The sequence below is a fragment of the Tenrec ecaudatus genome, chromosome 12 (genome assembly GCF_050624435.1).
Source record: "Tenrec ecaudatus isolate mTenEca1 chromosome 12, mTenEca1.hap1, whole genome shotgun sequence".
Lineage (NCBI taxonomy): Eukaryota > Metazoa > Chordata > Mammalia > Afrosoricida > Tenrecidae > Tenrec > Tenrec ecaudatus.
In genome coordinates, this window is record NC_134541.1 from 117,430,543 (window position 1) to 117,445,344 (window position 14,802).

A 14,802-nucleotide genomic window follows, 5' to 3' on the forward strand; every position below is an offset into this window, starting at 1 on the left:
TTTTTTCACTTTTCATTATTCTTTTATCTTGTTTCTCTTGGGACTTAATCAATTCAGGTACTCTTCTGGTTCCATGTTCCGTAGTCTGTCGGTTCGAATCTACGGTTGAATGGGTGTCTTGCATTTCCTAGTTTATTTCATTCTTCAGACCCAGTTTTTCCCTCTCCTTTGAAAAGATATTTTCAATATCCTCATTTAGTTTCTTCTTTTTGAAATCATCTCTGTTTCCTGATCTCCAGTAGGTTGTGTTCTGTGTGTTTTGTTTTCTTCAAACACATGTTGCAGTGTTGTCTGCAATGTTCTTGTGTTTCATTATCCTACTTTTCATGGGAGAGGCCTCCACGTCTCCATGTCTTTTATCTGATTGAGCCATCTACTCTTGAGATCCTATACACTTTAATCTTATTTTGGCTGTTGATCACATGGCATGTTTTATATCATACTGTGGCCATTTGAAATTTGGATAGAAAAGAGAATCTTCTCGGGGTCACCTCCACCATCTTTTTCATTCCACTAGAGGGCCCTTTGGTTCTTTCAGCAGTTCCCGTGGAGTAAGTAAGCTCAGTGGTGTCACGGTTAAGTTTAGCTTTCTTTCAGCAGCCAGCCCAAAGGTCGGTCATTTGAACTCAGCAACTGTTTCATAGAGAAGGATGTGGCAGTCTACTTCCATAAAGATGACAGCCTTGGGAACGTGCTAGAGCAAATCTACTCTGCCCTATGAGATGGTTCTGATTCAGCAACAGGTTTTAGTCTGTCTCCACCATTTTAGTTGTTATGGAAAGCTTTTTAAGTGTGGGGATACTTTGGTGCTTTGGTGGCTGTATTCCTGGGCGTGATTCCTTCTCTTCAGGTTGTAGGATTGAGGCTTGACTTGCTGTGGTCCCGGGATTTTTCTACTGGCCACAGTAGAGTGCTAGAGAATTCCACAGTGGTCCTTGTTTTCCCCAATACGTGACTGGACAGTGCCTTATATGTCCTTCTTGGACAGGTTTCCCTGAACAGCTTCCCCCATTGTACCTATTAAGTTCGCCGCAAAGATGAACCAAAGCCAGGCCAGATAGAAGAAAAAGGGGAAGTTTATTCTGTGCTTCCTGGGAGGGATTCATGGATTTCAGCTGGGATTCAGAGAATCCGAGCTGCCTGGGAGGGAGAAGAGAAAAGGGAGAAGGAGAGAAGGAGACAGGAGCCCCAAACTCCTGGGCAGTTGTGGGGAATCCGAGAAATTGTGCCTATCTGTGGTAGAGAGCGAGTTTTAAGCTGGTGAGGGGTGGGGGGTGGTGGTAAAGCAATCAAGGGAGTGGGGAGAAACAGCAGGTGGGCAAATGAAGAGGAAGGGGGGAGAGGATTCTCAGCTTGGGGGGGGGGAGCTCTAAATGGGTCTCCATCCATAAAAATCCCGCAGGGTGGAGCTTTGATCTTTCCCTCAGGTGCCCAGGTAGATGGCTCATTGATTTGCAGCCTCCTGGCAGGCTTTTTCTAATGTCCTCCAACCCAACATTACAGTACCTACATGAGGGTAGGAAGCCAGTTCCTTCCCTCTCTCCTGTATGTTTGATGTGTATGTGTGTGTGTGTGTGTGTGTGTGTGTGTGTGTGTCATGGATAATATATGCATCTTGGCAGCTCTTCCATTTCTCTAGATCCTAGAGTCTATTCATTTGGGTTCTTGGTGAGTTTAACTACCTTGTTCCCCCGAAAATAAGACAATGTCTTATAATAATTTTTGCTCCCAAAGATGCACTAGGTCTTATTTTCAGGGGGATGTCTTATTTTTCCATGAAGAAGACTACTATACACATTTATTGTTTATTGTTTTATTAAAAGAGACCTGGCACTTCCTGTCTGCTCTGGCTGCACTGTGGCCAACAGTGAGCTGTGCTGGTGGCGTCCACTGCTATAGTCCAGAGTCCAGAGTTACAGTAGCTTCAGGGAGCCTTATTTTCAGGGCGGTCTTATTTGGGGGAAAATGCCTTATATTTCAGTGAGAGTCAAAACTGTAAGTGTGTCTTATTTTCGGGAGATGTCTTACTTTCGGGAAAACAGGGTACCACTCATTTTCAGTGTTTCAGATTCTCTGGGCCCCTTCCTAAGTGTGTGACTTGGGAATATCTCTGGCCAGTCTATGCTCCCATAATTGCACAACATTTTCCTTAGTTAGCTTCTGGCCTGCATCCTCTGCACAGGAGGTTACCATCCCTGCCTCATAATAAGGACAATGAGTGAGCCATGTCCTCTGGATACCAGTGATCAGAAACTCCCAGTTTCTTTTCCCATCCTGCTCCTTTTCTTCCCTACTTAATACCTCAGCTCAGTTTTCAAAGGCTTCCACTGTCATGCAGATCCTGGAGATCTCGATTTGTGCCTGGTTTTATACCTTGGTCAGTAGATTAATTGTAGGCATATGATGGTGCAACTGTTGGCACCGCCATCTTGCCCTACCACTCTCTTCTGATTTACTTTCAAACTTCCACTAGTTTGGTGTTTTTAAAAAAAAAAGCATGTCCATGGTGATAAGGATATAGCTGATTCCTTCTCCTTTGTCTTAATTTCTCAGAACTCTTTGTCCTACTATATTGAGTTCATTTGCACTTTATATAATGACTGATCTATGTGTATTCTAATTTAAGTCAGTTTTACTTATGTATTTTATTATCCCTTATTTTTATTTGTTTTAGCCCATTTAGTCAGGACACATTTTGCTTTATTTTTGAATTTTTTACACACTGCTTCTGTCTTTTAGTGTTTATCCTAGAAATTTTAATGGATTTACTTCTCAAAGTCAAAAATCAAGCATTATCTTTCTTTCCTAAATAGTATAAATTATAACCATCTAACTTCATTTACTTTCTCCCAATTTATGTCATCACTGTATTGTTTATTTTAAAAATACTCAAATTATTATTACTTTATAGAGACCATATATATTAATATTTACCCATGTGTTTACCACTTACTTTTTCCTTTTTGTTTTGGATCAGTTTCCCTACATTTGAAGGATCTCCTTCAGCAAGGGTATCCTAGTCATAATAATGCTCAGATTTGTTTTTTCTGAAAACTTTATTAACAGCTTTGCTAAGGTATAATGGGCATGCAACAAAGTATACATATTTCACATACCATCATCACAATCAAGGTAATGAGTGTATCTTACACTCCCAACAATCTCTATTTGTTGGTGCGCACTTCCTTTTGCTCTGCCTCCTCAGACTACTAGATTTTCTTTCTCCAAATATAGATTAAATTGCATATAGAAATTCATATATCTGGATTTCTATAAAACAAATTCTTCATTTGGCTTCTTTGTATAATCATAATGAAAGATTTGTGTTGTTTTGTGTATTAATATTTTGTCCTTTGCTTTACTGAGTGCATTCCAATGTATGGATATGCGATTACTACTTACCCATTCACCTGTTAATAGCTATTTAGGTTGTTCCCAGCTTGGGTCAATTGAAATGTAGCTGCCTTAACCCTTAAATGGGTATTTTTGCTAGATATAAAATTCTATAATTTAAGAAGGTTCCACTGCCTTCTGGCCTTCATAGTTTCTAACTAGAAGTCAGCAGATTAATTTTTTCTTTCTATATAGAATGTGTAGTTTCTGTCTAGAAAAATTCAACATTTTTTCTTATTCTTTCATTCTCAGCTGCTTGACAAAATGCTGTTTGGGTTTTTTTAAATCATTTTATTGGGGGTTCAGACAAAATGTTTTTAAGCTTGACTTTTCCCCCATTGTTATCCTTCCATGAATCCAATGAGCCAGATTTAGTGAAGTTTTGGTAAAATTTTAATGTTCAATTCTTGTTCTGCATTCTTTCTAGGAGTTTATATTTTATAAATTCTCAACTTTTTAATCTTGTGTGCTATACAGATCCTTGTGGCTCAGTTCATTTTTTTCTATACTTTAGACTGGATAATATTTATTATCCCACAAGTTTAGTGGATCTTTTTTATCTCATTCCAATCTACTGTTAAGCCCAGCTATTGAAATTTATTTCATATACTATATTTTAAGTTCTAGAATTTCCACTTAACCCTTTTTAAAATATCTCTCTGCTTTGATTCCTTGTCCTTTGTATTGCAAAAAGATTTATCATATGTTCATTATTAGTTTTATGTTTCTTGAAAATTATTTTCAGTTTATTCCACAGGACTGGGAATTTTAGGATCAATTTTCATTGACAGTCTTTTCTATGGAACAGAGTAAGGTTCTCTTATGGTTTTAATTGTCAATGCTATATTAAATCCTAGAATAAAGCGTTTGGCTCTATTGTAGTCCTTGAAAAAATTTAAATACTTTTTACAGTCATTTAACATAAGAATACTCAGGACAACACTCAAAACCGTATATAGGTTTGGCAGTCAATATTTCTACAAACATGTTCATAAGAGCTGTAAGCATATGTTTATAGAAACATATCCATGTTTGGAATAGAACAAGCAGAGGCCAAAGGTATGTAACCTTTGTAGCCATAGTCAAGCACCAAGAGGATTTGATTCACTAGACTTAGACTTGGAGCCATAGTCATGGGTACATCAAAGTCAATTGGCATTGATAGATAACAAAGATGGTGTTCTACATTGTACTTTTGTGAGTTGTGACTCAGGCTTAAAAGCTTGGAATTGGCCATCTAACATACTACTAGTGGTCTTTCCCTGTGAGGGGCAGAGATGAGTAAAGAAAACTAAAGATACAAGGAAACAACTCATCCAAAGGACTGATGAACCACAGGAAGATCAGTTCCCATAACCCCAAAACCAGAAGAACTAGATGGTGCATGGCAATTACTAGCAATTTCTCTGAAAGGGGATCGCATTAGAAAGTTCCAGAAGAAATGTGAGAAACTATTTTTTAAGGTTCAAAACTCATTAAAAAGATCAGGTTTACTGATTAGATGGAAACTAATGGAAAACTATTGGCCCTTCTGGCCTGGGAATGGGTTCACCCCATTGCTAAATATTCAACAAGAGAATTGACAAATCCATAAGTGTAACAGTAACACTAGGTAAGTATATACACCTTAGAATAATCAGCCATTTGAGATTTTTTTTGTAAGGGCAGCATTTACCAAGGATAAAGTTTTTGAGGGTTAGGAAATTAAGAAGAATGTAAATAAGGAAAACAGGGAGGGATGGTATAAATGATGTTATATTGTGGAGATTTCTATCAACCACATGAAACAAAAAAGTGCATGGATTCTTTCATGGCAAACTGATTTGCTCCAAAAACCTTCACCCAATTCACAATAGGAAGCTAAAATAAATAAATCTGAAAGCAATTAACCCACTGAACCAAACAAAGTACCATGCAAACCTTAGTCTGCACCGCCTGAAACCAGAAGAACTAGTTGGTGCCTGGCTCCCACTACTCAGTGCTCTGAAAGGGATCGCAATTGAAGGTCCTAGAGCTGGGAAGAAGTGTGGAACCAACCCCAAAATAATTTAAAGGGAGCAGGTGTTTCTTACACCAACCTACCATACAAAATCAAAAGAGAATTATTTGCCCTCAAATAAAGCTTCAAAGACAGGTATGACAGAGGAAGAAGGATGGATTAAAATGACGAATAAAGGAAGGAAGAGAGAACTCGGTGGTTACTTTGTGCATACTGCAAGAAATGTAGCGAAGCAAAATGTGTATGAGTTGTTGAATGGTAAACCAATTTGCTCTTTAAATTGTCACTCAAACCACACTTAAAAGTTTTTCAAAAATAAAAGATAACTAGACTCAAACTATAAATTCTGTTCTATGTATGAAATATCTGTTTAGTTCTGTTAACCTACGTTGATATGTTTATACATGAACACACAAAGAAAGAAACAGAAAATTATAGTTGTTATGCATGTGTGTACTAATGGTCCAAAGATGCTCTTTAGCTACCACTGGAAGTGAAACTTTATATGTTATTGTAATTGATTCGATAGATTAGCTCTTTCCTATTGTTTGTGGAGTAGTAGGTCATTTCTTGTAATAAACCAACAAAATCTAATGTGGGCACACAGTAGCACAAAACGAATATGTGTTGTTAAGACTATTATTATTCCAGTTTATTACATTAAGCTGTAACTGCAATCATCTTATAGAGTGGACGAAAGGGAAGTCTCGGTGGGTGCTTTATATTTCTCAAATTTTCTTAGCATCATGGGCTGGAAAAATTCTATTCCATCCATGTGGACTTTATGCTCAATGAAATAGTTGACTTGGATCTATTGCTCATGATTACCCTTTTAATTCAGATTAGGTCAAGAATTGGCTATTGTCCTCAATCTGACCCCTTGCTGAACTACATGACAGGTCGGGAATTGCTAAGCATGTATGCCAGGCTGTGGGGAGTCCCTGAGCCAGACATTTATGTATATGTGCAAGTCTTCTTGCATTCAATGCATCTGGAAGCCCAGGCTGACAGTTATATCTATACATACAGGTGAGACTTTATGCTGCTGCAATCATTATCTACCTAATCTACTTCTGTTTTTTATTTTAAACAAATGCCTTCCAATTTAACCTGAGTCCCTGTGTCCCACAGAAACAATGTTGATGAAATCACATAATGTTCTGCCAGAGTTACTCTGTCAGGAATAAGGCAGTCCCCAGTGCCATGAGCTAAACTTCTTGCAGATGTGAACATTTTTTTTAAAGAATACCATGTTTGTATTCATACAGTTCGCTGTCTCTGAAGAACAAAAACATGGCCCATGTTATAATACTGCAATTAATTTCAAATAAGTCATCTCCTTGAAAGTTATTTAGAGATACATATACAACAGGACTTGATGATTTATTAATCATAAGAAATCAACATTCTTGATGTTTGAGCTAATTCCTTCCTATTAATTAATGACTGTGACTGCAGTTGGCTGAGCATTGGGCTGCTAACCACAAAATCAGCAATTCAAACCCAAATGCTGCTCAGAAGAAGAAACATGAAATTATCCGCTCCCATTAAGATTGACAGTCGCAGAACCCAAAAGAGAAGTTCTGCTCTGTGCTGTTCAGTCACAGTGAATAGTAAATGAGCCAGGAGCAATGGACTTGGTTGGCTTTGGTTTATTTTGGACCCGTATAATCTTCCCACTTTCTTTTTTCTTTCTTTCCTTGGCCTTAAAGCGGAGGAAACAAACGTAGACTGAGTACTGTTGTTGCCCTAATGGGACGGCCTTCAGTTATCTTCCTGGATGATCCATCTGCTGGCATGGACCCAATAGGCTGGAACCTGGTCAGGAACACTGTGACACGGATCTGTAACACTGGAAAAGCTGTCATAGTGACTTCCCAGAGGTACGTTCCACTGAGAGGCTGGGTGGGGAGTTATAAGAAGTTGCATTGTGTAGGAGGAAATTGAGAGAACAAGGATGTGAATTTACTAAATTTACCTAGAGGGTACTATTAATAGACTCTGAATTTGCTACAGGGATCTCCTGGTTCTTCCAATGAATTCTAAAGGAATATAGAAAGTCAGGGAGCTTTTTCTTTTTTTATTAATTAATCATTTTACTGGGTGCTCTTAAAAATCTTATACCAATCCAGCATTCAGTTGTATTAAGCACACATGTACACTTGTTGACATCAACATTTCCCAAACATTTTCTTTCTGCTTGCAGGGCGCTTTGTCTATATTGTGGACAAAAGCACTAGCTGAGTTGAATTTTAAAGCCCTCTCTATGATGACTTTAGTGTTGATAATCTACAATACCCATTGCAAAGGTTACCTTGTAATCATGGCTCTGCTTGAACTACAGAATTTCCCTTTTAAAAGAAAATTTTTCAGTCATAACTCCTTTGCCTCCCTAGCATGGAAGAATGTGAGGCCCTCTGTACCAGGTTGGCCATCATGGTAAAAGGAAGGTTCACGTGCATAGGCAGTCCTCAGGAACTTAAGAACAAGTATGGTAATGTATACAACATGAAAGCCAAGATTAATATGAACAAAGATGAAAATAAACTACAGGAGTTCAAAGAATTTATTGCGACAACTTTCCCAGGTAATATAAGTAGGGCTGACTTTTAAAACTTGTGCTAAATCATAGTTGTATTGAGTACTGCTTTACTAAATACCACATTATGTATCAGAAAGTTCTTGCCGATAAATTTTTTTTCAGTTGTTCTGCAAATAGTCTTCAATAATTAACATCATCCTGTGTGTTATTGGGGTTTATTGAGCTTTTATATTGCGCTTTGTTTAGAATAGTTTTTTTTTTTGTGTGAACATCTTACCCCTTAGAAGTTTTCCCTAAGAAACTTTCAAAAAATAGCAGAGGTTTGGCCAATCGCCTATAGGAATCAACTGATTTGGGGTCCTCAGAATCAATTATTTGGTTTTCCATCATTTCTTATGGGAAAAATATGCTGAGTTCTCAAACTTTTCAGTGTTTGAACACAACTTTGGAATGAATTGAGTTTGACAACAGAAGTATCACTGCAATTGGTTCTGAGGTCCCAAAGTTACACTTATAAATTCATTTTTCCAGGACGTTAACACAGAGTTAATAGCCCTACATTTTAGAAATGCCCCCTGGAAACATCTAAACACAATATATATACCATATTAAATATCAAAACCCAACTCAATAAATAAAATTTTGATATTTTACATTTAAAAAGCACCCCCCCCAAAAAACAGCACAATGTTGAATGTTTTAACACACTAACACACGGACTGTATATTGTCTGAGAGAGGTGCTTAGACTGAAGCATTATCCCTTTGTGTCCACGTGGAGACGAACACGTGACTCACTCAAGGCCTGTAGGGTTCTTTCAAGTCAAATTTTCAGTTTCACTATGAAGCACTGTTACGAACACTGAGCAGATTTTTTTATTTCTTCAAACTTTACTGCTCAAGTAGCGGAAAGTTCGAGCATGGAGTCATCAGTCAACTGAAGTATCACTGTATATATACTTTGAGCCCACCCAGCGTTATGCTCGGCCTGGAGAAAAGAGAATGGATACATAACCCGAGAACAGATTATCCCTGATGGAAGTGAACACAGTAACTTTCATGTGACTTATGTTCTGACCCAATATATATAAATGTTGGGTTGATCATTTACCAACTTCCCCCACACTATTCTTTATCTACTTAAAGAATGGGAGAGGTGGAGGTGTAGAAAAGGAAGTGGGTGTTAACAAATCCAGGGACAAGGGAACAACAAGTGATCTAAAATCAAGGGCAATGTAACTGAGGGAATTACTGAAACCCAAATGAAGGCAAAACGTGATCGTGGGACGGGAGGAAAGTAAAAGGAAATAGAGGCAAGAACTAAGAGACAAAGGACATTTACAGAAGTCTAGATATGGGCATGTAAATATGTAAATATATTTTATATAATTATAGGGAAATAGATCTATATGCATATATTTGTATGTTAAGTATCAAGGTAGCCGACAGAGATTGGACCACTATCCGAGTACTCCTTCAATGCAAGAACACTTTGTTCTAATTACCTGGCATTCTGTTATGCTCACCTTCCTGACATGATCGCTGAAGACAAAATGGAGGCATAAGTAAATGTGGTGAAGAAAGCTGATGGTGCCTGGCTTTCAAAAGATTTAGCATCTGGGGTCTTAAAGGCTTGAAGATAAACAAGCACCCATATAACTGAGAAACAACAAAGCCCACAATAGAAGAAGCACACCAGCCTGTGTGATCATGAGGTGTCAATGGAATCAGGTATCAGGCATCAAAGGCCCAGAACAAAATGTCATATCAATATGAATGAGGGGCAATGCAGAGTGGAGACCCAACGCCCATCTGTAGACAACTGGACATCCCCTGACAGAAGGGACATGAGGAAGAGATGAGCCAGCCAGGGTGCAGTATAGCACTAACAAAAAATACAACTCTCCTCTAGTTCTTTAATGCTTCCTCTCCCTATCCCCACCCCCAACACATTCTATCATGATCCCAATTCTACCTTACAAAACCAGCTAGACCATCCCATGTACACAGAGACAGATAAGAGCTGGAATCATAGGGGATCCAGGACAAACAAACCCCTCAGGACTAATAATGAGAGTAACAATACCAGGAGGGTAAAGGGAAGGTGGGGGGAGAAAGGAACAACCAATCACAATGATCTACATATAACCCCCTCCCAGGGGAATGAACAATAGAAAAGTGGGTGAAGGGAGACATCAATCAGTGTGACACATGAAAAAATAATTTATAAATTATAAAGGGTTCATGAGGGAGGCAGAGTAGGAGAGGGAGGAACAAAAGATGAGCTGATACCAAGGGCTTAAGTAGAAAGAAAATGTTTTGAAAATGGACAAATGAAAATGATTTTTTTTAAAAAGAAAATGTACAAATGTGTTTAACACGATAAATGGATGGATAGATTGTGATAAGAGCTGTATGAGCCCCCAATAAAATTATTTAAATAAATAAAACAATGTATGATAGTAGACAAATAATGAAACTGACATTGATCCTATCTATAAATATTACACAAAAAAGGAATAAATAGAGAAAGCTCTAGGTAACTTAAATAAACACTTCAATTGAAGATTAGTGCTATGCAATACAAGATAATTTTAGGTAAATGTTTACTTAAATTCAAGTAATTTAAGAGAATTTACTATTTTTAAAAGACCACAAAGCAGAGAGATCCTCTTGCCACAGAATGGTAGATTACATACCAGAAAGTTCTTGTTGCTAGAAAGCTGAAAGAAAATTGACCTTCTAATGATTTGCTTGTACTAAAAAAAAAAGAGAGACAAAATTCAAAGAATCAAAACAGAAAAGAAAAAAAAAGATCAACCCCAAACCTAGTAGTGAACAATGACAAAATTCAAAGGTTAGTTTTCCCTGAAGCAAAAGCCATTGCCAATACTAATATGGAAGATGAAATGTTGGGCCCATTAAAAAATGGATAGCTTGAGCTGAGATCCTCAAACTAATTAAACTTCAAAAATGAACAAATATTTCCAAATGCAGATTGGTGGTGGAGGTGGTGGTGAAGGAGGAGAAGGAGGAGGAGGAGGAGGAGTTGGTGGTGGTGGTGGGGGTGGCGGTGGCGGTGGTTAGGTCACTTCAAGTCAGTTCCATTGCAGTGACCTTTGTAACACTGTCTGGTCCTGTGCCCTCCTCACATTTGTTGTTAAGTTTGAACTCATAATTGCAGCCACCATGTCAATTCATCTTGCCCATGGTTTTGCTCTTTTCCCCCTGTCCCTCTACTTTACCAAATAAGATATCCAAGGACTGGTCTCTCCAAGATAAATATCCAAAGTACGTGGAACAAAGTCTCACCATCCTTGCTTCTAAGGAGGATTCTGACTGTACTTCTTCCAAGACAGAACTTGGTTGTTTATTTGGGAGTCCATGGTACTATCAATATTTTTCACCAGCACCATAATTCAAATGCATTGATTATTCTTCCATCTGCATTATTCAATTCAACTTTTGCATTCATATGAGGCACCTTAGTCCTCAAAGTAATATATATCCTTGCTTTGCAGCACTTGAAAGAGGTCTTGTGCAGTGTATTTAGCCAATGCAACGTTTTGTTTGATCTCTTGACTGTTGCTTCCATGACCAATGATTGTGGATCTTCAAGATAGATCTTGATGTCCTTTTTAGCTATGAATACAATGCCATTCGTATTGATTGTCTCAATCCCATCACAGTAGTCATAATTTTTGGATTAAAAATGGTCAGTATTAGTTCATTTCAGCTCACTAATGGCTAGAATGCCAGTATTTATGCTTTCCATTTCACTATTCACAACTTCCAATTTTCAAGTTTCAATTATTGATTGATGTCTGCAGCCATTTCTTCTTGTTTTGAGCCCTGCCCCATCAGTAAATGAAGGTCTCAAAGCCTTTACTCCACCCATCTACTTTAAGAAGGCAGCTCCTCCTCAGTCACATTGCGAGTCTCCCCCAACCTGTGGGGTTCATCTTCTGGCATGATTTCTGATAATGTTCTGCTTCTTTTAGGGTGTTTTCAGTGTCTGGTAATATTTGGATGTTGTCCATGAAGGTTTTTTTTTTTCCTTTGTCGTCCTTTAAGAGGCATCTTGAAAGAAACACCTGGTTTAAAAAAAAATAACCAGCCATTGAAAATGATACAGAACACAGATTGACTCTTAACACACATGGAATTACCATAAATTGGATTTCAATGGACAATAAAAGTAAAAACAAAAAACCTAGAAAACAATATAACTGCCATGTTTTCTTCAATTTAAACATCTCATTCCTCTCTGGTGGATGAGTTCTCATTCACTGCCCAAGGGACAGGAACCCACTGGCCTTACTTTTGTGGTTGACATATGTGCCTTTTCTCTTTCACTGAAGATGCTGCCGCTTAGTCACTTAGGTGACTCTCTCTCTCTCTCTCTCTCTCTCTCTCTCTCTCTCTCTCTCTCTCTCTCTCTCTCTCTCTCTCTCGCACACACACACACACACACACACACACGCACATGCACATGGCAGGAAAAACAAACCCACCAAAATATAGGTCCAAGACTAAGTTTAGGAGTAGAATTCTACAGAATATTAGAGTTCATGTAAGTCTCAGGTTTTGCAAAGTGAGTGTGTGCACTATTTTTCCCCTAAAACTGATTAGTATCCTTTCTGTATCTTTTGAAAACTGCAAGTATTAAGACCAGATTTTAATAGGGAGTAAACCTATTGAAATAATTAGCAAGTATTGTATTCCAGAAAGGATGGAATTTGGGTTAGGTTGCCTGTGTATAACCTATTTATATTTTCTCTTCCATTAGTGTGGCTAATTAGAATAGGAATTCCTTGGCTACTTTTAAAAAACACTATTAAATACCAGGTCTTTCCTTATTACTTATCTTCTCCTGCCCTTTCTTTTTTAGGTAACATCATAAACCAGGAGCATCAAGGGATTCTTGACTATTATATTCCCAGTGATGAAATTAGCTGGGGAAAGGTAATTATGGAATAATGCCCCTTCCAGCATCAGGAGTTAATGCAGGATGGCTAAGATCTCTGGGATTCAAGCATGTGGAAAGGGAACCTAACAATGAGGAAGGAGTTAAACCTTTGGTTTGCTTTTAGAAAGTCTCGGTACTTTAATTGATTGAGACTTCTGCCAACTGAATTGAATTAATATCCCATGCCCACCAAGAGGATGAGAGTGAGGAAATACCTTCTCTCTGGTTTTATCCATCTTTTCCTTCTACTTCCTCATTTCCTCTTTCTGTATCTTTTTGTTTCTAAGACTAAACCTGGCAGAAGTGGGGGGACAGTGGAGTGAGAAAAGGGTTCATCTAGGATCATTGCAATAATAATTTCACTATTTTTTTCTCCTGTTAAAGGTGTTTGGTATCTTGGAGGATGCTAAATTGCTGTTTAATTTAGAAGACTATTCCATCAGTCAGATAAAACTGGAACAAATCTTCCTCGCCTTTGCTAATATTGATAAAACAGAACATGACCCAAAAATAAAGCATCTATGAGATTCAATTCCAACCACTGATGTTTATGTCTTTCTTAGTCTGCTGCTCACACATGGATGCACTAAAGGACATTTCTTTCTGTATGTAGATCTGTGTTGTGTGTATTTGACTCATTACTTATGGTCATAATGTTTTCTATAAAAACAGAAATCATTGTCATTGAGTCGATTCTGACTCTTGGTGACCCCATATGTTACAGAGAACTGCTCTAAAGGATTTTCTTTAGAGCAGTGGATCAATAGAAGCAGTCCTTTCCTCCACATTGCCACTAGGTAGGTTTGAGCCACTAACTTTTAGGTTAATAGTGAAACGCAAACTGCTTGGACATCTCAGAAGCCTTCTAAAGCACCTCTCAACACACACACACACACACACACATTAAATGGTGAGCCTTGCTCAACTTCAGTTCTCAGCAGAAAAATGTTACCACTCTTGCAATAGAAGCCCTGGTGGCAGAGTGGGTCACACAGTGGACTACTAACCACAGATGAGCAGGTCAAAACCACCAGCCCCTCTGTGGGAGAATGATGAGACTTTCTAGTCCTGTAAAGATTTACAGTCTCAGAAACCCATGGAGCAGTTCTGTCCTATAGTGTGTGTGTGTGTGTGTGTGTGTGTGTGTGTGTGTACACTTTGGGTTGCTATGAGTCAAGTTCAACTTGATGGCAGTGAGGATGCGTGTGCATGTGTGCAAATGACAGCAAAAGCACCACCAATGCTTTTTAGCAAATGGGTAAATGTGTGAATGTTAAATCCATGACTGTAGTCTCCAAAGAAGAAATCCTATTGTCTTATTAGGGGATTAAAGGAAGTGGATTCTTGAAAAGAATTGTGAAGAGTTTGAGATGTTACACTCTTTGTAAGTCAGCAAATTAGCCTGCCACAGTGTCATGGATGTTGCATAAGACATAGGAATCCTGGGTCAAGGACAAGGGAATGGTATTACTCACAGCAATAGCAGTGGTCAGATTATCATAGTTTGTGCCATTTCTATGGGTTCATATGCTCATAGAGAAACACCAAGAGAGTCGGGTAATAGAATATACATTTCAGAGAGGAACCCTGGACTTCTGAACCCCTGATTCTTTATAGTGTCAGTAAATGAGCCTGTAAGATGGTTGCTCTGAAAGGACACAGGTCTTATATGTGCTCGGGTCCAAAAGCTCACTTCACAGGCTATTTTTGTGATTGTCAAAATAATCCCTGGAATAAAAGATAAATTAGTACGACTGTTTGAAAGTCATCAAGACAGCCAGGAAGAATTGTCTCCAATAATATCTACTGTTATGGCCACACCATCTTGGCTTCTGCCAATCTTCTTCTGAGTATGCCACTTCATTGGCTACTCTGAGTAATCTGACAGAGAATGGAACTA

The 14,802-nt window shown here is 38.3% G+C and overlaps 1 protein-coding gene across 1 annotated transcript in view; it reads left to right on the forward strand.

Moving 5' to 3' along the window:
• Positions 1-13,427, forward strand: part of LOC142422893 (phospholipid-transporting ATPase ABCA3-like) — a 186,061-nt gene extending 172,634 nt beyond the window's left edge. Inside the window, exons 23-27 of the mRNA XM_075528113.1 lie at positions 6,234-6,421; positions 7,105-7,275; positions 7,789-7,979; positions 12,825-12,898; positions 13,287-13,427. Of these exons, the coding sequence (XP_075384228.1) occupies positions 6,234-6,421; positions 7,105-7,275; positions 7,789-7,979; positions 12,825-12,898; positions 13,287-13,427 (765 nt within the window). The remainder of the gene's footprint in view (positions 1-6,233; positions 6,422-7,104; positions 7,276-7,788; positions 7,980-12,824; positions 12,899-13,286) is intronic.
• The last annotated feature ends 1,375 nt before the right edge of the window (positions 13,428-14,802 follow it).